This window comes from Octopus sinensis, linkage group LG5, assembly GCF_006345805.1.
Source record: "Octopus sinensis linkage group LG5, ASM634580v1, whole genome shotgun sequence".
Lineage (NCBI taxonomy): Eukaryota > Metazoa > Mollusca > Cephalopoda > Octopoda > Octopodidae > Octopus > Octopus sinensis.
Genome location: NC_043001.1, coordinates 118,688,391 through 118,710,729, shown reverse-complemented (window position 1 = coordinate 118,710,729; position 22,339 = coordinate 118,688,391). Strand labels below are relative to the sequence as shown.

At 35.9% G+C, this 22,339-nt stretch overlaps 1 protein-coding gene across 1 annotated transcript in view; it reads left to right on the top strand.

The window, feature by feature from the left end:
• Positions 1–22,339, top strand: part of LOC115211957 (protein FAM149B1) — a 101,345-nt gene that overhangs the window by 72,311 nt on the left and 6,695 nt on the right. The window contains exons 4-14 of the mRNA XM_029780721.2: positions 121–253; positions 1,639–1,781; positions 4,639–4,788; positions 7,107–7,277; positions 9,158–9,296; positions 10,623–10,674; positions 12,351–12,445; positions 14,361–14,485; positions 15,462–15,630; positions 16,598–16,744; positions 20,821–20,961. Coding sequence (XP_029636581.1) covers positions 121–253; positions 1,639–1,781; positions 4,639–4,788; positions 7,107–7,277; positions 9,158–9,296; positions 10,623–10,674; positions 12,351–12,445; positions 14,361–14,485; positions 15,462–15,630; positions 16,598–16,744; positions 20,821–20,961 — 1,465 coding nt within the window. The remainder of the gene's footprint in view (positions 1–120; positions 254–1,638; positions 1,782–4,638; positions 4,789–7,106; positions 7,278–9,157; positions 9,297–10,622; positions 10,675–12,350; positions 12,446–14,360; positions 14,486–15,461; positions 15,631–16,597; positions 16,745–20,820; positions 20,962–22,339) is intronic.

The following is a 22,339-nucleotide window of genomic DNA, read 5'->3' as shown; positions in this document are numbered from 1 at the left end:
TTTGTTTCATTATTTTTGTTACAGCTGTAAATAACTTAAGAAAAAAATGGGAGATTTTATTTCCATGTTTAGTGATAAGTAAAATTAATGTAATCCATTTGTTTTACCATCACCTAACAGGTATCAGTCGGTGAAATCCAGCCCTAGCCTGAGTAATGTATCACTGAAGGAAGGCTCTCACAACTTTACACGCACCTTAACTGGTAACACAACAGACAGAAGCAGTGTTGATGATCCTTTCTGGGGCAACGATGTAATTTTACTTTTATATTTCATGTGTGCTTGCATATTACTTTGTGTGGAGAATTAGCGATATTAATTAATCGTATTTGCTATTACCAGTTCACTGAAGATAAATATAACTTGACAGAAAACTTGTTGAGACATCTGTAGTACACTCAGACACACACACACACACACTGTATCATCATTATAATCCTATTACATCAGCTTTCTATGCTGGTGTGGGTCAGCTTAGATATCGCAGTCCAAGTCAGTTTTTATTCAAAGTTACTGTCATCCACAATGATTCAGAAGACCAAGCCTCACCCATATGTTCCAATTTAGTGGAAGGAAGAGCATTCATTTGTAGAAACAATGCCAACAATAGAATATATGAGTCAGTTGTATTCTCTGCAATTCACTTTGCAGATTACTTGCTTCAGAAAGACCAAAGAAGAATACAAAAAAATTACACAAAGCAGAAGGATTCCTTTAGCCCTCTTTGCTGATGGCACTACAAAATGTGCACTCCAGTACACTCTGTAAGGTGCTTTGTGATAGGAAGAGCATCTAGTCATAGAAAACAGAGTAAACATACTTTCTCTATAATTACCATAATATCAAATACAATGAACATTGCCTCTGTAACAATCATAGACAACAATTTTCTATATAGTCATCACAGCATCAAGCATAGTGAACATATTTTCTGTAGTAAACAGTATTAAATGCAGTGAACATATTTTCTGTATAGTCATCACAGCATCAAGCATAGTGAACATATTTTCTGTAGTAAACAGTATTAAATGCAGTGAACATATTTTCTGTATAGTCACCACAGTATCAATCAGTGTGAACACATTTTCAGTAACTCAATGCCTTATGGAACTTACCTGTCACTGCCAAATTATTTGAAAAGAAAAGTAATTATGAAATAATTGTTGACACAGGTAGAAGGCTACATATTTAGGAAGTGGGTACAGATGATTATATTAACACTAGTGCTTGATTTCTGTATTATTTTATTGAACCTAAAAGAATTTGAAGTCAAACAGTAAAAGTTGTAAACTAAATATGGCAAGGTATTCTGTCTATGATTCCACTAATTTCTGATAGTAAATTATAATTTGATTTCCTTGAATCAACCCAATATATGACTGGTCCCTCCTTATTTTATTGTCCTCGGAGTGCTGTAAAAGACAAAATAAACTATGCAGTATTTAAGACAACTATAACACATTTTCTAGTTTGGCACAAAACCATTACTGTCCCTGAAAATTATTATAATGAATGATTAGATTTTATTTAAATTGACTTTTGCTTGTTTTATGTTTGTTCGTTGGGTTTTTTTTGTTGTTTTTATTGTATTTCTATTTTTCTATCATCTCTTTATTCTTTTGCCTCTTCTCCACAAAGGAATCGGAAAGAAAAGCTGCTGGTAAAATCCAAGTTTTGTTCAATGAAATCAATGAGATACTCTATGAACAACAGAGACCCATTGGTTCGTCTGACATGTACCATGAGTGTGAAGAATGGAGCTTGCAATTCCCACATCTCAGGTTTTCATTAACATTTTTTATAATCATTTATTAATTCAATACCATTGTCATCTTTTTTTACTCAATCAATTAATTAATGTGGTATAATTGGTTGTTTTGAGCACCATCGTTGGAAAATTTGTCTTTCATTTATTAAATAGCTTATTTCCATAGTCCAAAAAAGAAGTTGGTAGCAGATTGGTGGAATTGTTAGTCAAATACTGTTCATTTGTTTAGAGTTCTTGCTAATTACATTAGGAAACTGAACTCCCTTCTTTGGTATTTATTTCAGTGAGAGAGACTTTGAAATGTCTGTACAATTTCTGTTTTTGATATAACTGATGTAGTATATAAACACAATTCTACACTCATCAAAAAATAATGCTGCACACATCAGGATCATGGAAGCGCACCTGGTATGACGGTAGAAACTTTCATAAAACTCTTGAAAATATGATGGTGATGGGGATTTTTTTATTGACCTCAAAGGCTCAATACATTAAGGGCAGTAAAAAAAAAAATGCAAAAAGATGAAAAAGAACCAAAAATAAGTGAGAGATTTCCACTGAGTAAAAGGATGAAATCAACAATAACAACAAAAACACATAAACAAATAACAATAAATACCAATGGTAATAGACAATAACAAAATAACAAGAAAAGTTTTCATTTCTTCAATTTTATGTCTGTTTTACCATGTTTGACTTGTATATTTTAGAAGTTTGTTTCATGGTTGGATGCCTTTCTTTCCTTAACCCTGACCTGTTTTTTAAGTCAGAGATTTTTTTATTCTACATCTCTTCAATGGTGCAAAGTCAATCCATGATTTGTTGACAAAAGAAATGACAAAAAAGTCACAGCTTGTACTTCAGCAATGTTGGGAAATCATCATCATCATTGTTTAACGTCCGCTTTCTATGCTGTCATGGGTTGAACGATTTGACTGAGGACTGGTGAACCAGATGGCTGCACCAGGCTCCAATCTTGATCTAGCAGAGTTTCAACAGCTGGATGCCCTTCCTAACGCCAACCACTCTGAGAGTGTAGTGGGTGCTTTTATGTGCCACCGGCACGAGGACCAGTCAGGTGGTACTGGCAACGGCCATGCTCAAATGGTGTTTTTTATGTGCCACCTGCACAGGAGCCAGTCCAGCGGCACTGGCAACGACCTCGCTCGAATATTTTTTTCACATGCCACCAGCACAAGTGCCAGTAAGGCGACACTGGTAACGATCACGCTCGAATGGTGCTTTTTACATGCCACTGGCATGGAAGCCAGTCAGCTTCTCTGGCAACGATTACTCTCGGATGGTGCTCCTAGTGCTCCACTAGCACGGATGTCAGTCATCAAATTTGATTTTGATTTCGATTCCGATTTCACTTGCCTCAACAGGTCTTTGCAAGCAGAGTTTAGTGTCCAATGAAGGAAAGGTATGCATAAGTGGGCTGGTTACACTCCTGACATAGGCCACAAGGTTATGGTATAAATATAAACAGACTCTCACATGTCCATGCATGCGCACACACACACATATACGTACATCCATGCATGCATTTGATAGGATTCTTCAGTTTCCATCTATCAAATTCACATACAAAGAGCAATTACATTTGTCATTAGAGTCAAAGCTCTATCCACAAAGCTTTCAACAGCAACCACCATACTGTAGCTATCAGACAGAGGGAAACTAACCCCTCTTCTTTGCCAAAGGGTTTGGGAAGACTAGAAAGAAATGAAGCAAGCATGCTCTGCAGAATGTGTAAAGTTAGTGCACAAGAACGACATGGCACAGTTGAGCTGAGAGTAAATCGAGACATCAGAAGAATCAGATGTTGTGTACAAGAGAGAAGGCTGCAGTGATATGAGCATATCATGTGTAATATCTCCATTTCTATATTAGATGGAGGATTAATATCCCTAGGAAGCCTCCATCTCCTTCCTTCCTTTCTCTCTGATGCCCTCTCATCTCTCCATCACTAATCTATCATCCAACCTTTCCTTACTCACCTTCATCCTACTCACCACCTTTCCTGTCCATCGTACCTCACTCTGTACATCTCACTGTATCACTCTCTCTACCATTACTCCTCTCTCTACCACCTTCTCACTCTAACCATTTCCCCCATCATGTTCTTACTCCCTTCTGATGTCATCCCTCGTCTATTCACTTTCTTGGTCATGATGCCTCAGATGAATATTGAGACATCATAGAGTTGTCTCTAGTTTGGAGGATTCTTTGGCCTTGCTGGGCACAAGGCAACTTCAGTAATATCCATGCCATGATAAAACACACCTAATATACTCCTTCTCCTGCACTGGTTGGTGTTAGGAAGGTATCTAGCTGTAAAATTCCTGCCAAAACAGTTACAGAAGTCTAGTGCAGGCTTCTGTCTGGCTGGCTCTTGTCAAACTGTCCCACTCAAGCCAGCATGGAAGGTGGATGTTAAATGATGATGGTGATCATCATTGTTTAACGTCCACTTTCCATGCTGGTAAGGGTTGGATGGTTTAACTGAGGTCTGGCAATCTGATCTGGCAAAGTTTCTACAGCTGGATGCCCTTCCTAATGCCAACCATTCCTAGAGTGTAGTGGGTGCTTATTACATGCCACTAGCATGAGGACCAGTTCAGTGGTACTGGATTGAATGGTGCTTTTTGCATGCCACTGGTGTGGAAGCCAGTCAGGTGGCACTAGCAACAACCACACTCAAATGGTACTTTTTACGTGCCACTTATATGAGACCAATCAGGTGCCACTGGCATTGACCACATTCATATAATGCATTTTACATGCCACCAGCACGTCTGGCTGTATGTGTGCGTGTGTGTGTGTATGTATGTTATTTCTTCTGACATGTGCATTTTTTCATTTTTCAGAGTACTTGGTCAACAAATATTTCCATCAGAGGAGCAGGGGTATGATGCAGTACCACGCCTGCCTTACCATGCAACATCTTCTGCCCATCTCATTGAAGATGACCTGTCTTTTTCCAATAGTTTCACACCTCTTGACTCAGATCTTCAGTTGTAAGTTGACTTTTATATTTACATCATTATGTCATCATTTTTTAATTTAGAAATCATTAGTATTATTGTTGTTTACAGAGATTAGTGATAGTCAGTTGATAGGACAGCAAGGTGACAGACTTGTTTGTGCATTGGAATAAATATTTTGCTGTATTTGTTTTTTTGTTTTTTTTTACATTTTGAGTTCAGATCCTGCTGAGATCAACTTTACCTTTCATGCTTAGGATCAATGAAATTAAGTACTGATTGAGTACTGAGAATCAATGTTACTGACTAGCTCTATACCCTCAAAACTTGTGGCCTTGTGCTTAAATTAGAAGCAATTGTTATATTATAATCATATCCATGTTGCACAGCCTGCCTTGCAATATTTGTTCCAGCTTTTTTGCTCTGAATTCAAAGCCTTCCAGATTTAACTTGTCTTTCATCTCTCCTAAATGCCAATGACCACATAAAGTGGAAAACAACTGTTGAGGTCCTATGCTCTACAAGGGGCAAAAAGGATTAAGAGAGAGGATTGATTAAATGAATCACCAGTCAAAAACTGTTGTCAATTTAATTTACTAACCCTTTTCCATAAATTTCTGTCCTTGTTTTTTTTCTTAGAAATAATTGTTATTATTACTATGAGAGTGAGAGATGGGCAAAATCAAAAGCACTAGACAAAATGCCTTATAGTTGTGGAGTATTGGATGAGAATAATAGGTAGAGCAGAGAGCAAATGTTTTGTGGTATTTAGCTGGATCTCTTCACTCTCACAGTTCTAAATAAATGGATACAGCTTGCATTTATGGTTCATTAAGACCCACAGTGCAAGCACTTCTCACATTTATGGCTCACTAATGCTGCTATGCCAAACTCAAAAAGAAAACCATCTGGCTGAGAAGCAAAGACACATTCACTAACACCTTTTCATCTCTGTACCTTTTCTGCTGCTACTTTGACTTCACTGAACCAATTAGCTGTATACCTCATCCACCCAGACCAACTATCATCCAACACCTCTGTGTCTTGATTATACAACACTCCTACTTTGTTTGCACTGATCTCTTTTCCTAATCATTCTTCTCCCTCACAACAGAATCCCTCTGGAATTTCATCCCCTATGATATTTTTGTTGCAGACTTTGACCTATGAAGGGATAACTGTAGGTCAATGTCACCACATTAATGTCACCAGTATGTGAGAACCAACAAAGGTCCTCATCCTCCTTCTCCTTCTCATCATCTTCAGTAATAACATCACCTTTAACTAACAAATTTAAAATTCCTGTCCTTTATAAACTTTATGATTTTATACGTTATTATTATTGAGAAGGCAGCGAGCTGGCATAATCGTTAGCATGCCAGGTGAAATGCTTAGCGGCATTTCGTTCACCTTGACATTCTGAGTTCAAATTCCACTGATGATGATTATTATTATTATTATTATTAAGACAGTGATCTGGCAAAATCATTAACACACTGGACAAGATGTTTAGTGGGTTTTCATCCATCTTTTTGTTCTGAGTTCAAATTCTACCACGGTTCACTTTGCCTTTCATTCTTTTGGAGTTGATGAAAAAAGTACCAGTTGCGCACTGGGGTCAATGTAATTGACTTCACCATGCCTCAAATTTGTTGGCTGTATGCCAAAATAAGAAAGGATTATGAAATGCCTTGTGGCATTTTGTCCATCTTCACGTTTTGACTTCAAATTCCGCCATGGTCAGCTTTACCTTTCATCCTTTCAGGATCAATGAAATAAGTACCAGTTGCGCACTGAGGTTGATGTAAGTGATTAGCCTAACCACTAGGCCATGCGCCTGCATGTTTAGCATCTAGATGGGTGCCAACACAGCTGATGCACAGCCCTTAGTTGAGAACAGTGTCAGTCGGGGAGTTTATTATATACTTTATTAGTGGTTCTTTGTAGTCTGAGCTACTATACAATATACCGAATACATTTTATTGTTGACTCCCTTACTTCAAGTAAGATATCCACCCAATGACGATTACCTATGTGGGAATGACTGCAATTGAAAGCAAGGTATGTAACAGAACTGCTACAACTCTGACTTCAACAAAATGCTGATGGTGCATTTATGTGGTTGTTCAACCTGCTAGAAATAGTAACCAAATCTTGATCAGATTACATGCTAACAATTTGAAAGTGCAGTAATGCATCGGATAACTTAGTTCTAGATATACAATCCCCTAGAAAAATCCCCAGCTCATGGCTGGAATTTTTGTGGTCATAGATATGATCAGTCAGGGCACTAACCAGGGGTTACATTCCTTCTATGTCAACTATTAATTTCTTCTCTGTTTAATCCAAAGGTTGAATATCACTGGTAAATCTGCAGAACGCCTCAAATCACAGTCTCAGACATACAGTGGGTCGCCAAGGGAAACGAGCAGCTCACAATCGGACCAAACTGATGCTTTTGAGGAAATAATTGAAAAAGATGGAAATGTTGAGGAGATCATTGCAATAGACTACCCAGAGAGGTTGGTGTAATACTGTCATCCTCATCATCATCATCATCATCATCATCATCATCATCCCCATCATCATCATCAATAAGATAGTTATCTATCAAATACTGTGTCCTTGAATAGTTGTCACTCATTAAGTATGTAAACCCTTTTTGAGTCTGGTACCCTTTTAATTATTTATCATCATCATCATCATCGTTATTATTGAGGCAGTGAGTTGACAGAATCACAGGTTACCTGCGTCGCCTTACTGGCACTTGTGCTGGTGGCACGTGAAAAAAAACATTCAAGCGAGGTCGTTGCCAGTGCCGCTGGACTGGCTCCTGTGCAGGTGACACATAAAAAGCACCATTTGAGCATGGCCGTTGCCAGTAACACCTAACTGGCCCTCGTGCCGGTGACACGTAAAAGCACCCACTACACTCTCAGAGTGGTTGGCATTAGGAAGGGCATCCAGCTGTAGAAACTCTGCCAGATCAGATTGGAGTCTGGTGCAGCCATCTGGTTCACCAGCCCTCAGTCAAATCGTCCAATCCATGCTAGCATGGCAAGCGGACGTTAAATGATGATGATGAGGAGGAGGAGGAGGAGGCAAATATTTAGTGGCATTTCATTCATGTATATGTTCTGAGTTCAAATTCCACCAAGGTTGACTTTGCCTGTTGTCCTTTCAAGATTGATAAAATAAGTACCAGTTGAATACTGGGATCTATGTAATTGGCTTACCCCTTCCCCCGAAACTACTGGCCTTGTGCCAAAAATAAAACCATTATTTTTAGTGAGAGAGCAGTGCGCACCATCAAAGTGACACTGGGTTAAAATATACAAAGCCCAGTATACCCATCATGATTACTCACCTGATAAGTGTACACCAGGCATATGCATCACAGCCTTACGTGTGTGACATGGTGGTCTCATATCAAGATAAACAGCACATGACTTTGCACGTAGGGCCAGAATGATGAAAATTCTTTTTCATCATGTCGAGTAGCCCATCCTGCTCAAAAGGTCCTTGAATAAGGGTTGTTTAAGGATGTTGAATGAAACACCCATGTTTCCAAATGTGAATTATCCAAATCCCAAAGAATTCCTCTCAACACTTGGCTATGATGCTCCCCCACTACTTCTGCTCGTGATCAGAGATGCACATATCGTCAGCCACTAAGGGACATGCTCAACTGGTTAAGGTCAAACAACTGACAAGCAAATCTGTGGTATTGAGCAGAATATTTGTTATAGCCCATCTTTTATACTAAGACAATTATTATTATTATTATTATTATTATAACTACTGTTGCTGTTAAGGTGGCAAGCTGACAGAATTGTTAGCACGACAGGTGAAATGTTTAGCGGTATTTCATCTGCCACTACACTCTGACTTCAAATTCCCCTGAGGTTGACTTCACCTTTCATCCTTTCGGGGGTCAATGAAATAAGTACCAGTTATGCACTGGGGTCAATGTAATCAACTAGCCCCCTTCCTCCAAAATTTTCATGGCCTTGTGCCTAGAGTAGTAATAATTATTACTGTTGCTGTTGTTGTAGCAAGCTGGTAGAATCATTAGCTTAGTGGCATTTTTTCTGGCTGTATATTCTGAGTTCAAATGCTGCCAAGGTCAACTTTGCCTTTCATCCTTTGGGGGTTGATAAATTAAGTACCAGTCAAATACTGGGGTTGATATAATTGACCAGCATTGAACCTATAACAGAAAGAACTATTATTATTATGATTAGGGAAGAGTAAAGATTGATGAAATCAGTTGAGCATCAGACAAAATGACTGAAAAGACTAAAGACTAAAAAGAATAATAATTGGGTTTGCTGTACTGTACCTTAATCTATAAATGTATAAGAATTTTCACTTCACTCTGTTTTTTTTTTTCCCAATTCAGAATAGACACTCTTCCTGATGGACAGAGACACTGCCCAAAATCAAGCCACTGTTATCGAACTGGTTACCCTCCCATTACACCTCTAGCTTGTGTTCGAGAAAATATTGCCAGTGCAATGTTTGACTACACGTGGAATGAGGTAAGAATGAAGTCATTGCTTACAATTGCTTCCTATATGCATGTATCTTAGCTAAACTCTCTTTCTTGTGAGAATACAACCGTAACTTAGCTTTTGTAACTATCTTCTAATTCAGGACTGTAACCACAGCATTCCTGTTCTATGTACCCTAACTATAAAATTCCCCACTGTTACTTCTCTGTTATAAGTACCTAAAACACATGACTATGTTGATGCAAGTATAGCCGTGTGGTTAAAAAGTTATTTTGCCAACTACATGGCCTCAAGTTCAGTCTCACTGCACGGCATCTGAGGTAAGTGTCTTCTAGTATGCTTAGGCCAACCAAAACCTTGGATGTGGATTCGATAGACAGAAACTGAAAGGAAACCAGTTGTGTGTCTGTGTGTGCATGCTTGCATTCACTTGTATGTGTCTGTGTCTTTACATCTGCACCTGACTGTACAAAAGTCCTGCTGTTTAAGCAGTCTTCTTGGTACTTCAGTCAATTGTCTGACTGCTTGTTTTGTGCATTTGAAGCTGTGTAGAGTAAGAGATCTCTTACTTAAAAACCAAGGAAGAGTTAGCATCAGGAATGGCAAATGACTGTAAAACAATGCCTGGATAACATATCTGCCTAACCCATGCCTGCATGGAAAAACAATCATGAAAACAAACAAACATACTAAATCAAAATGCACAATGGATATCATCACTCAGAATTAAATATGGTTTGCTTTCACTGATTGTTTTAGGTGCCAGGGTCATCACAAGCAGATACAGACATCCTCTAATCCCTCTTATCTTATATTCTCTTATCATTATTCTCTTTTTACAAATTAGTTTCTTACACAAAATGCTTATCCAATCTAAAGTGCTTATAACATTATATTTCTGTAGAAACGTACTTTCATCACATGTAATTTTTCAGATAAAGTATCACTCAGTTACAGTGAGCAATTTTAAATGATTGACATTGGTGTCTCCAAGTCTTCTTTGAGTAAGATACTCTGGCTGAGAATGAATCCTGGATGAATTTTCTTGATGCTACTTGTACTTTAAAAGCTAATAAAGATATATAAACCTTCAATAGCCATGATATTTCTATGAGGGGCAGTGACCCCATGAAGTATTAGCTTTGAAAGACATAATGGTGAAACAATATCTTATAAATAACAGGATATGATGTGTGTTTGTCATCATGTGTATTGCAAGTTGACAGAAGAACTCTCAGGTCATCCAGACACACATCAGAATATCAAACAGGTATAGATACCTGTAATGCACTGTTGTATTAACATACACAGTAAATGTGATTTTTTTCATAACTAAATATTACTTTTTTACAGGTATTGGTCTGGATGAAAACTTTGCTCAGCATGTACTTTGAATATGTCAGAGGTAAAACCGTTTCTTCTATATTTTCTTCGTTTTGGTTATTTTTCTTCTTTCTTTTTTCTTCCTCTTTCTCCAAATAACTACATAGTTTAAACATGACATTGATTTCTGAATCATTTCGTTGTTGTTGTATGCAGTCCTAACTGAGCAGACCTATACTCAAAGAATGACCATCCCAGCTTTTTTGAGGGACTATGCACTCAATACCATATTGTCCAATGGTAGACAGTATGGTATGATTTCAGGGAGACTTGGCAGCTATTTCTAGTGTATCAAGTATCCACATAGAACTCCCTCATCAACTTATTGTTACATTGTATGTTGTACAGAAGTGGTTTATTGGACCAACAAAACTTAAGAGAATTTGAATCTAGTGTTACAAACTGACAAAAGCTTTGATGATTTAGCTACTGTTTACGACAAAGAGATGCACCAGACATTCAGGTTAAGCCATTGACTGTCAAGTATCTTGACCATAGACACACATTACAGTGTCTGTATCAAGAACTAACCTCACTTTTTTTTCCACAATTGATACAAATTACTGCCAAACATATTATTACTTGTTTATCAGTTGAGTGAATTATATTCTTTCATTGAGAAATGTTACTTTTTAGTGGGAATATATTCACCGTTACAGAGAGGACCCTGGTGTAGCTGACGACTAATAAAGTTTAGATTTTCAGCAAAGGAGCTTCTACATAGTTACTCAATCGGCTAGAAACAGCAGTCACATCTACTTCAAATGACACTATCTTAAAAAAAGGAAGAACTCATTGGACATTGTGTCTGATACATATAATATCAGAATTATCATAGCTGGCATGCCTTTGAACATACATTCGCTTAATCAAGGCTGAGTTTAATCAGCAATCAATTGCTTGCTAAATGGATGAATAATAGAAACCTGTTGGTCATCTGCATTGAGAAAACCCTGAATTTCTAGGATTATTTTCAAGTTCTGATGTATTCAATAGGTTGTATAGTTTTAGTTGAAGCAAATATATCCAGCAACATCTTGAATGTAGGACAAGTAAAGGTTAAAAGTCTAAAAAGAAGCTTGTGAAACTCAATTTTATCAGGATACACATACATGCTTACATAACTGTACTGATTCTTTATAGTAATATATAAACTTTTGCTCTGAAATAACATTTTTATTGTAAATTCTTGAAAGAACGTATGCATCTAACACCTGAGGGATGACCATTTCTAATCAGGTGCCATTTACTGTCAATACATTTAGAACCTCTTGTGTCTCTTCCTCTATCACAATATACATTTTAGTCAACATCTAGCATAAATAATTTAGGAATGTTGGTTTAGAAATTAGTGTTTTTGAAACATTAATTAACACAACATGTTGCATGTGTTTTATTCCTCATTCAGGCACTGATCTGACTTCTACTTTTCTTCTTTTTTGGGGCCCAAAATTTTCAAGTCTGATCTATTTCTTCACTAAGTACTCTTTGGCTATCATAGTCATATCTTCTTCCATCCAGAAATCTACATCCATTCACATTACTTGTTTATATTAGCATAGACCTTTTATGCATCACCTCATCCAATGTCTTTGATATTCGGCTGCTTTCTCAACACATTTGTACCCAAGATCTATTTTAAAATTAAGATCTGCACAATGTTATATCCTGGATTTTCTTTCTCTCCATGTTTAACAGGTGTTGAGAAGTCCATTCTTCTTCCTTTACCTACCTATCGAGCTGAGATTCACAACATTTCTAGAGAAGCATCAAGTATGTATAATTATCAAAAGGTCAGTTACTTAAGCTTTTATCCTTTTTTTGAAGGGCTGGGTTCTTCATCTTCAAAATAATCACAATAATTATTATTATTGGTATTATTATTACTGCATGACAGGAGAAAATGTATTGGATTTGTCTTGTTTTTTGGGGGTTTTTTTGTCAAAGAGAGAAAGGCAACACCCGTGACTTGTTTCTTTAGGGCATTTATGACTTGTTGAAAGAGAGGAACTTATCCTCAAACTAGAAACAAAATGAACTCCATCAAAGGCACCCAAAACTCAGGTTAGGGTGTTCAACCAAGCAATAAATTTAGACTATCACTCAAAAACTCAAAATGCAAATACCTGAACAGACACACAATGCATCCCATTTGATACACTGATAATTCTACTATTCACTATGATGGGCTGGTACTTTATTTTATTGATCCTAAAAGAATCAAAGATAAAATTGACCTCTGTCTGATCGGAACTCAAAATGCTGGGAACTAGAACAAATACCAAAAGGCCTTTTGTCCTTCACAGTAATGACTTTACCAATTTGCTAACTACTTTTCTTTGTTCTGATTAAACTAATCTATGATAAAGGGCATTTCAGCCATACCCATCTTTTTTTATTTTAAAGCCTAGACTTTCCAGTTACAGGTAGATTATGCTTCACTGATGAGGTACAATAATACTGAAACATGTCCAAAATTGTCACGTTTCTCATATTAAGTATCAGACTCCTTCTCCACTACATTCTTTGAAATTTTGCGATTGTCTCCCCTATCTTGACTAGAATTAGCTGACTAGGAAAGTGATTGTTCTCATCAGTAAGGATGTAAAGATGTATAAGGAATTAAAATTTTGGAACTTGTCTCCCTTCCATTTCTTGCCAGAGTTTGCTATTTAAATGATGATTTGTTCTCATCACTAAGAGTGTAATTCTAATGGATTAAAATTTTTTGACTTACTCTGTCCATATGCTTGCACCCATTTACTATTCAGAGTTATATGCTACATATTCTCCTATGAAGGAGCTGCAGCTGTTATTTCTAGCAAGTCAAGCAATCATGAGAGGCTCCAATTAATATGATGTAGTCCGCTTAGATAAAATTATTTCAACTGTAAATTCTATTAATGAACTCAACTCTATAAAAATACTCTATGAAAACACATAGATATCTAATTTAATTTAAAATTCTGTTGTCAACGAATTGACCTTTTTCCCACTCACTGCTGCTAAAGTACTATGTAATAGTTACATAATACTACTAACAGTACTAACGTAGAGCTAACAGTACTATGTTAGTACTACATAATATAAAAGGCTTCATTGGTTAGGGTTGACCATATCTGCACCTGCAGGCACAGACCATTGTTTTTTTTTCTTTTTGTTGGAAGATTAGCAATTGCTTGTACATGCAAGTCTCCCCTCTTTATGCAATTCATGTTGTCCAAGAGAAAGGCTTCTGCTCCAGGGTTGATATGACTTGACATCAATGTCATCACAGATGATTTTTCTCAGAACACCAAGGAGCTGTGACAGATACTGCAAGGCAGTTTACTTGGCCCCTCTAACAGTATGAATCCCCCACACTGGATTCATTCTATTTTATTGACCCTAGAAAGATAAAAAAAGTACAGTCGATCTTAGAGGAATTTGAACTCAGAGCAGAGACAGTTGAAACAATACTGCAATACAATCTATCCAATGCTGTTATGACTCAGCCAATTTGACACCTACATAATACGAGACGTGTTATTTAATAGCTAATTAAGATTCTACAAAGCAGGACATACTTAAAAATGAAGAAAAATGTTAGTAATTTTTTACTTCATCTTTAGGTTTATCTTTCAAAACAATTAGGACTGAATTTCAAGTCCTTCCCAACATCTTGGAATATTTTTCAGTCATGATTGTTACTCTGATAATTCTCTGCAGGTGAGTCTGCCAACAAGGACACCATCGTTTATTACTAGTTCTGCCAGCTGGAAACCACAGTCTCTTGATGGTATTCTTACTGTGAAACAGAAGGACATAGTTGAGAGACCAGGTGCCATATTGCAGTAAGTACAAGATTTCCTCTGTGTTTACGTCTGTGTATTTGCTTATATATATTCTTTTACTCGTTCCAGTCATTGAGCCTTAATCATACTAAGATATTACTATTTATGTATGCATGCATGCACACACATACACACTGCTCAGCTGTCAACCATGAGGAAGGATAACATCCAACATTGCATTCTTTCATAACTGGAGAACCCAATCCAAAAACTGGATTTTATTTCAAGTGGAGCATGTATATGCAGTATTAATATACATCTGTGCATCCATATATGTATATAAACGTCTGTATGTATGTGTGTGTGTATGTATGTATGTATGTATGTATGTGTGTGTGTGTATGTATGTATGTATGTGTGTGTGTATGTATGTATGTATGTGTGTGTGTATGTACGTACATACACAAGCATGGCTGGTTAAGAATTTCATTTCAGAACCAAATGGTTTAGAATTTGCTCCTACTGTCCGAACGATATCAGCTGGAGCCTTCTACTATAGTTGCAGCTTGACTAATGTCCATCGTGTGTGTGTGTGTGTATGCATGCGTGCATGAGTGTATATTCCTCTTGTCTTGACATGTGCACTCTGACTGCAAACAAAGAGCCACCATTCACACAGTGTCTTTTATTTGCAATTCTCTGCAAAGACATATCTTGTCTGTTCATTGTTTAGGGGACCAGGATAAATGTTACCTTGCTTGGAAACAGGTGAGGATTAGCAACAAAAAAAAGGCTCTGGACACAGAAAAAAAATTGCTTCAACAATGATTCATCTGACCCATACAAGCATGACAAAATAGATGTTAAAATGATGATGATAATGATGAGTGTGTGTGTGGTTATTTTTACCAAATTATTCTAGAGAGATGAGGTACACACATATTGACATTATAAAACTATGTCTTTTATTGTAACTTTACCATTTGCTGTAAATTATTTCTTGCTTTTCACTTGGTAGAATTTTGTTATATTACAGTGATGGTTCTGACATAAGTTTACCAACACCAAACTCTGTGGGCAGCAACTTCCCTTCACAAAACTTTAAAATGTCGCGTCCAGGCAGTGTAAAATACAACCGGTTGATAAAACCTTTGCGCCTAGCCCCTCTCCACAATGTTCAGGAAAGATCAAGAACACCTTGCATGGTTAGTATATTTTATATACTTTAGTACTTGCTCTCACAGCTAGCTTATTTCCTATCACTAACAGTGATATACAAAATCAGCCACCAACAGAGCCACAAATGCAAAATATAAGTTAGTCCTAGAGTACACAATGTTCCTGAAGATCAGCAATGGTCTTTCTCAGTCACGAGTGGATGGCCATCATATATGTATGTGTGTGTATAAATATATATATATATATCTGATGTACTCTCCCATTAGTTTCCATGTATGAGTAAACTGTTGGTCAATGAATTGAATGGTTTACTCATTGAATGAACATGCAAAGTGGCTGAGTATTCTACAGTCACATGTAACCTTAATGTAATTCTCAAATAGAATCTGTATGACACATTGTGACAAGGCTGGGCCTTTGAATTATAAATACAATCCATCTGATGAGCTTCTACACACATTCTGTCTGCTCAAATTCTGAGTCTGCCTGAGGTTATGATTAAGTGACTCATACAAGATACCATACTGTGTGATTGAACCCAAGATCTCATGATTATGAAGTAAACTTCCTAATCAATCTTCTATGTGTGTGTGTGAAAATGTGAAAATGCACATGTAAGTGTACAAATTAAACAAAACATATCCATCTTTTTTTCTGTTAGTCACTCCTAGAAATATTTCCAATATCCATACATCTTACATTAGCCACATTGTACATCCATGTGTGTATGTTTGCTTTAAGTTTTACTCTGATAGCAGCATGTTTTTAAAATCACGAGCAGGGGAAAAGCTAGCCACTAACTTAATCACTTCAGTCATCATCTTTCAATTATATCTGTAAAATAAAACGTAAAGTAATTGAGCTGATGTCATGAAATGTTGTCTGATGGATATGGTGTTAAGAAATTCTTCAAAACTTCAAGAGTATTCATATCATGTCATTGCTCTAGCAGCTGACTCCTTTGTTTTCTTTTTTCTTTTCTTTTTTTTGCAGGATGAAGAGGTTTTGAAAGTGACAAAACTGATGCCAGCAGGTAGTGAGAGTCTATCTTCTCCTCCAAGTCTTTTAGGGTTTCGTAACGGATGTCTTCCACCTATTTGCTCGACAGTTTCCCTTGAGACACCTGTAGGCCGTCCTCAGGTATTGTATATTAACAGTTATTAATTGTTATTGCCATGAGTTTGCAAAAGTTTAAGTGCTGGGTTAATTGTTATGAGTATCTTGTTTAAACTTTCACGCCTGCTTCAAATGTAACTTGAGGTGATTCTAAAAAAGAAATATAGCTTTTTATCTAACCAGGAAATAAAGTTAAATTAAATGCTAAAAATTATATTGGCTATTTTTTATGATGCCTGATTTAGTGATAAAAAAATTTAGGGTGGCTAAGGATTTGAAGGTCTCCAGATAACAAGAGACAAAAAATAGACTGACCGTGTGAGTATAATAATATATAAAATCTAAGAGTCTAGTTGAACCTAAACAACTGCATGAAACAGGAGGTTTATAACAGGAAAAAGGAATAAGAAGAAAAGGATAAATCTTCCAACAGGTTAACTATTTAATTTAGCAATTAGAAATTATGGCCAGGACTAAATTTATTCAAATTTAGTTCACCAGAAGATTGTACATATTTTATGGCTTTACAAAATCAGTGCTTTTGGAAATGAAAAAGAATGAGTATCACATTTTCTTTTAAGAGAGTAAGGCATGTTCAAATGTAATGCAAGAAATGATAAAGAACCAACACAGATTTTTATAATCTCTGTCAATTCATGTCAAGAAATATGATAGAAAATACTAGAATAAGCAAGTATTTGTTATATTTTTCTCTTTTTGTAAAGATGAGTTACAAGCCATGTTACTTCGGTGAAAAATTATTCTCATTAAAAAGAATTATATGTATATTCAATGAAAGAAAAAATAAGTTTATGCATCTGACCTTTACGAGAGTTGTAACAATCTGTTCAGCAACAAAGAAAGTTCCATTCATGATGTCATTCCATATCTGTGTCATGCCAGCACCTGATTTATTTTTAACTATAAGCTATTGTGTATTTCACAAGAATAGATCTTGGCACTATGTTAGAATGTCTCTAGCTGACATTATAACAAAATAAGCTGACTAAAGAGCAGGCAAATCACATGATTTTCAAGATGAGCAAACATTGTTTGCTGCTATTCAATTGACTTTAACACCCCTTTACAGATGAAATAATTATTACTAATTGACTACTCTTCTTTTTTTTTTTTATTAATTTCAATTCCAATTTTTATATAGAAAGAGTGAATGAATTATTCCCTGTAATTCTTAGTGCATATTTGACTATTCTTTATTTTAGTTTTTATCAGTGACTATAATATGAGCAATGGATTAGCATAACCATTAGAGTATCAGAAAAATATTTTGCAGTATTTCTTCTGACTTACTACATTCTGAGTTCAAATCAGGCTGAGGTCGATCCTTTCTGGGATTGAAAAAATACAGTATTTGTCAAGTACTAAGGTTGCTGGTATCATGTAAATCCTGCCCCTCAAAACTGCTGCTCTTGTCTAAATCAGAAACCATTATTGATAAATCTGATGAAAGCAGTAATTGTGCCTAAGCTAGTAGAGTGATGGTAAAGTATTTAGTTTTGTCCCCCTCGGTTCTCTTTTCATATCATAACAGAACTGGACCAACTTTGCCTTTGATCTCTCTAGTGCCAATAGAATATATTAGAATTAGATATACAAGTGTTAAACCAATTTATTATAACACTCTTCCTAATAAAATTGACTCTAATACATCTAGATTAAAGGAATAAGAAGTTAGAGTTAGAGTTAGAACTCTTAATTTTCTTAAACTTCTCTGTGAATGAGGGATAGATAGAACTGAGAAATTGCCTATATATATCTATATATATATATATATATATATATAATATATATATATATATATAGCAGATCTCAAGTGGATGAGCACTTCACAGACATGCATACACTTAACATAGTTCTCAGTGTGACACAGAGTGTGACAAGGCTGGCCCTTTTAATTACAGGTACAATTTATTTTTGCCAGCTGAGTGAACTGGAACAGCAGGAAATGAAGTGTCTTGCTCAAGGACACAAAGCATTGGCAGGTATCAAACTCATAACCTTACAATTGTGATCTGAATTCCCTAGCCACTAAGCCACAAAAAGTACCAACACTGCATTGTTAAGAATAAATATATTCTCAAAGTAATATAGTCTCTCTGTGAAAATATTATCTGTGGCTATTAAATATTACCTTAGGCAGCTAAGAATGAAGTGTCCAATTGATTTCATCTCCCTAATCACCTAAGATTTATTTCACATTTCAGTTGGTGAAGTTACAAAATCTATCTTCTTCTGCAAAATATAAACAAAGACACAGGCAAGGCTGTGTTGTTAAGCAGCTTGCTTTGCAAGTATGTGGTTAAAAGGGTCACTTTGCTGCCATCTAGTTTTGGATTCAGTCTCACAGCATCATGGACAAGTGTCTTCAGCTATAGCCCTAGGCCAGTCGATACCTTGTGAATGAAGTTGGTTGATGAAAATCGTGTGCATGTGTGTGTGTATGTGCATGTGTGTGTGTGTGTGTGTGTCTTTGTGCCTGTGTTTATGCCCCTCCTCCCACTGCTTGACAGCTTGTGCTGGTTCATATATGTCCCTGTAACTTTGCAGATCATCAAAAGAGACCAATAGAATAAGTACCAGACTTAAAAATAAATAGTGGGGTCAATCTATTTGAATAAAACACTTCAAAGTGGTACCCCAGTGTGGCTGCAGTCCAATGACTGAAACAAGTAAAAGATAGACTATAATGGTATGTGGTTGAAAGTCTGGATTTAATAATAGAAGTACCAACACAGTATTGTTTTAATATAATAAATGTGTATATGAAAATAATCATATGCAACATATTTAATAAACATATATACATATATATAATTTATTAGTCACACTATGGAAATATAATGTGTATAAATCACTGGAGCAATGCTTTCATAATGGTCACTCTACTCCCTGCTGATGAAGGCAAAATGTATATATATGATTTTATATACTCAGTTCCACTAAAAACATGGTCTTTTATCCAGAGAAAATATACATAAAATATGTAGGTTTGTTTTTAATATATTTGTATCTTATTTTCTACATGTCATTCTATTTTACTTATACTGTACTAGCAGGATCCATGGAAATTCCATGGAATCAAAACAATTAAGAGAACTTTTTAAGAAAGAAAGGATGATTTTCATAATAAATCTTATTGTTGCCTGAGCAATAAATGATAGAAAAATATACAGTAACAATCTATACAATACTTAATGCACCTATCGTTTGTTAGTATTTAATTCTATTGAAACTGCTTTATATTATATACAATTAATGTATATGAAATGATATGGAGAATATATACAATGTTTTTATTTCACTTGATTAGTTTCAGTTCCATTGCAGATTTTAAAAAAATAACATCCACAGCTATTTTGCTAAGTTATTTCACTTCCATCACAATAATATATTATATGGTTTTAGAATTTCCTTCTGCTAAACACTATATCTCTCTCTCTTTCTCTCTCTGTCTCTTTCTATCTATCTATCTATCTATCTATCTATCTCACTCTTTCCTTCCCTCTTACTTCAAACTTTTAACCATGCAATTCCCCTCTTCATTTCATTAACATTTCTCTCTTCTTCTTACCTCTCACTTCCACTTACCATGCTGTCACGTTGTTAGTGGAAGTGGGTATCTGCTATTTCTCTTATTCCCTCTCTCTCTCTCACTCTCACACTGCCTCTCTCTCTCACTCTCACTCTACCTCCCCTTTTACCTTTGTAAAAGCATAACGTGTGAATGAACAAACAAGTAGAATTACAATATAGATGTGTGTATATGTATACATATGTGTGTGCACTCTGTTACATGATATATGTAATGTTTTCAAGAATGTATATTTATCACCAGTTTCCAAATTTCCTTCCTTAAACTCTTGAATATATTGTCTACATAAGATGTCATTAATTCTACAAAGTCCAGTTTGTTGTGGTGGTCATTTCAGGATTATCATTTTCTTGCCTTCTTGTTTACTTTTATCATTTTTAAATGTCAGTCTATCATGGTTCTCTCGTCTCCCTCATTCACCATTCTCCCTTATCCTTTTTTGCCAAAATGCAAGGTTAAACTTTAAGGTCCCTCATTGTATTTTCAGCGGTATGTGGGGGGTTCTAACAACAATCGTATCAGCAGTGCAGTTGGAGACAAAGACACGAGAAGTGGATCCTTCCTTCATAGGGAGAAATCAGCCCTCTCTGCTGAGGGACGGCCAAACACAACACATGCCATGGCTCGGGTTTGTGAGATTTCAATTCTTAATATTAGAATTAGAAATATTAGTCTTAGTTGCTTCACACAGTTGACACCTCTCACTTGACATGTTTTCTTCAGATTCTGATAAAGACCTGCAGAGAGCTTTTTTTCTTTTCTTTTTTTTTCGTGTGTCAAGGTTTTCCCTTCAATGAATCCAAACATTTAGTCTTCAAAGATTTTACACCATTAATAAAATATTTATATGCCATTGTAATAACCCAGCACATTTGGTGAGAAAAGTATTGAGCTGTATTAGGTGCTTATTATTGTAATTGCTGATGTTGTTGTTGTTTATTACTATTATTATTATTATGATGAAGGTGATGAGCTGGCAGAATCATTCGCATTCCAGGCAAAATGCTTAGAGACATTTCATCCATCTTTATATTCTGGGTTCCAATGCTGCAAGGGTTAACTTAGCCTTTTATTCTTTCAGGGTCAATAAAATAAATACCAGTTGAGCACTGAGGTCAAAGTAATTGACTTAGCCCCTTCCCCTGAAATTGCTGGCCTTGATTTTGAAATCAATATTATTAGCATTACTACTACTACTACTACTACTACTACTACTACTACTATTATATAAAATATTGAGTTGACAGAATCTCTGCCAAACAATTGACTGCATTTTTCTGGCTCTTTACATTCTGAGTTCAAATTCCACTGAGGTTGACTTTGCTTTTCATCCTTTTGGGATCAATACAATAAGTATCAGTACTGGGATCAATGATTACAACTATCCACCTCCCCCAAAATTTCTGGCCTTTAGTAAAAACATAATTATTGTCATTATTATTTTTGTTATCATCATCATCATCATCATCATTGAAGGCATCACACAATATACAATATTGTGATGTTGTAGATTGAAAATATTGTGTTTACCTGGGATTTGGGTTGTCTAAGACATAATAAGGGTCCCAAACAGACAGCACTTTACACACTATACATGCAGTTCCAAGTAAAGCTGACTTTTGCAATACACTAAGATTGAAGGGTATTTCTAAGGTGTCCAGGTATTTCTTTAGGTTGGGTAGTATTGAATCTAATTCTCTGATGACAACAGGAACAACCTTTATGTTTGACTCTCACAGCAGCAACATCTTGGCAATTTCTATTTTTAGGTTTCCATATTTATTGGCCTTTACTCCTTCTTTCACAACAATATGCTAATCTCCTGGCTCTGTCACATCAGTTATTAGGCACTCTTGCTTGTCCCTCTTAAAGGCTGCTGTATCTGGCTTTAGGTGCTTAACACTTTGTCTAGATGTCAAAGTCCCAAGGGATTTTTGCCTTATTATTATAATTATTATCATTATTATTGTGGTGAATTAACAGAGTCATTTGAAGGTCAGAAAAAT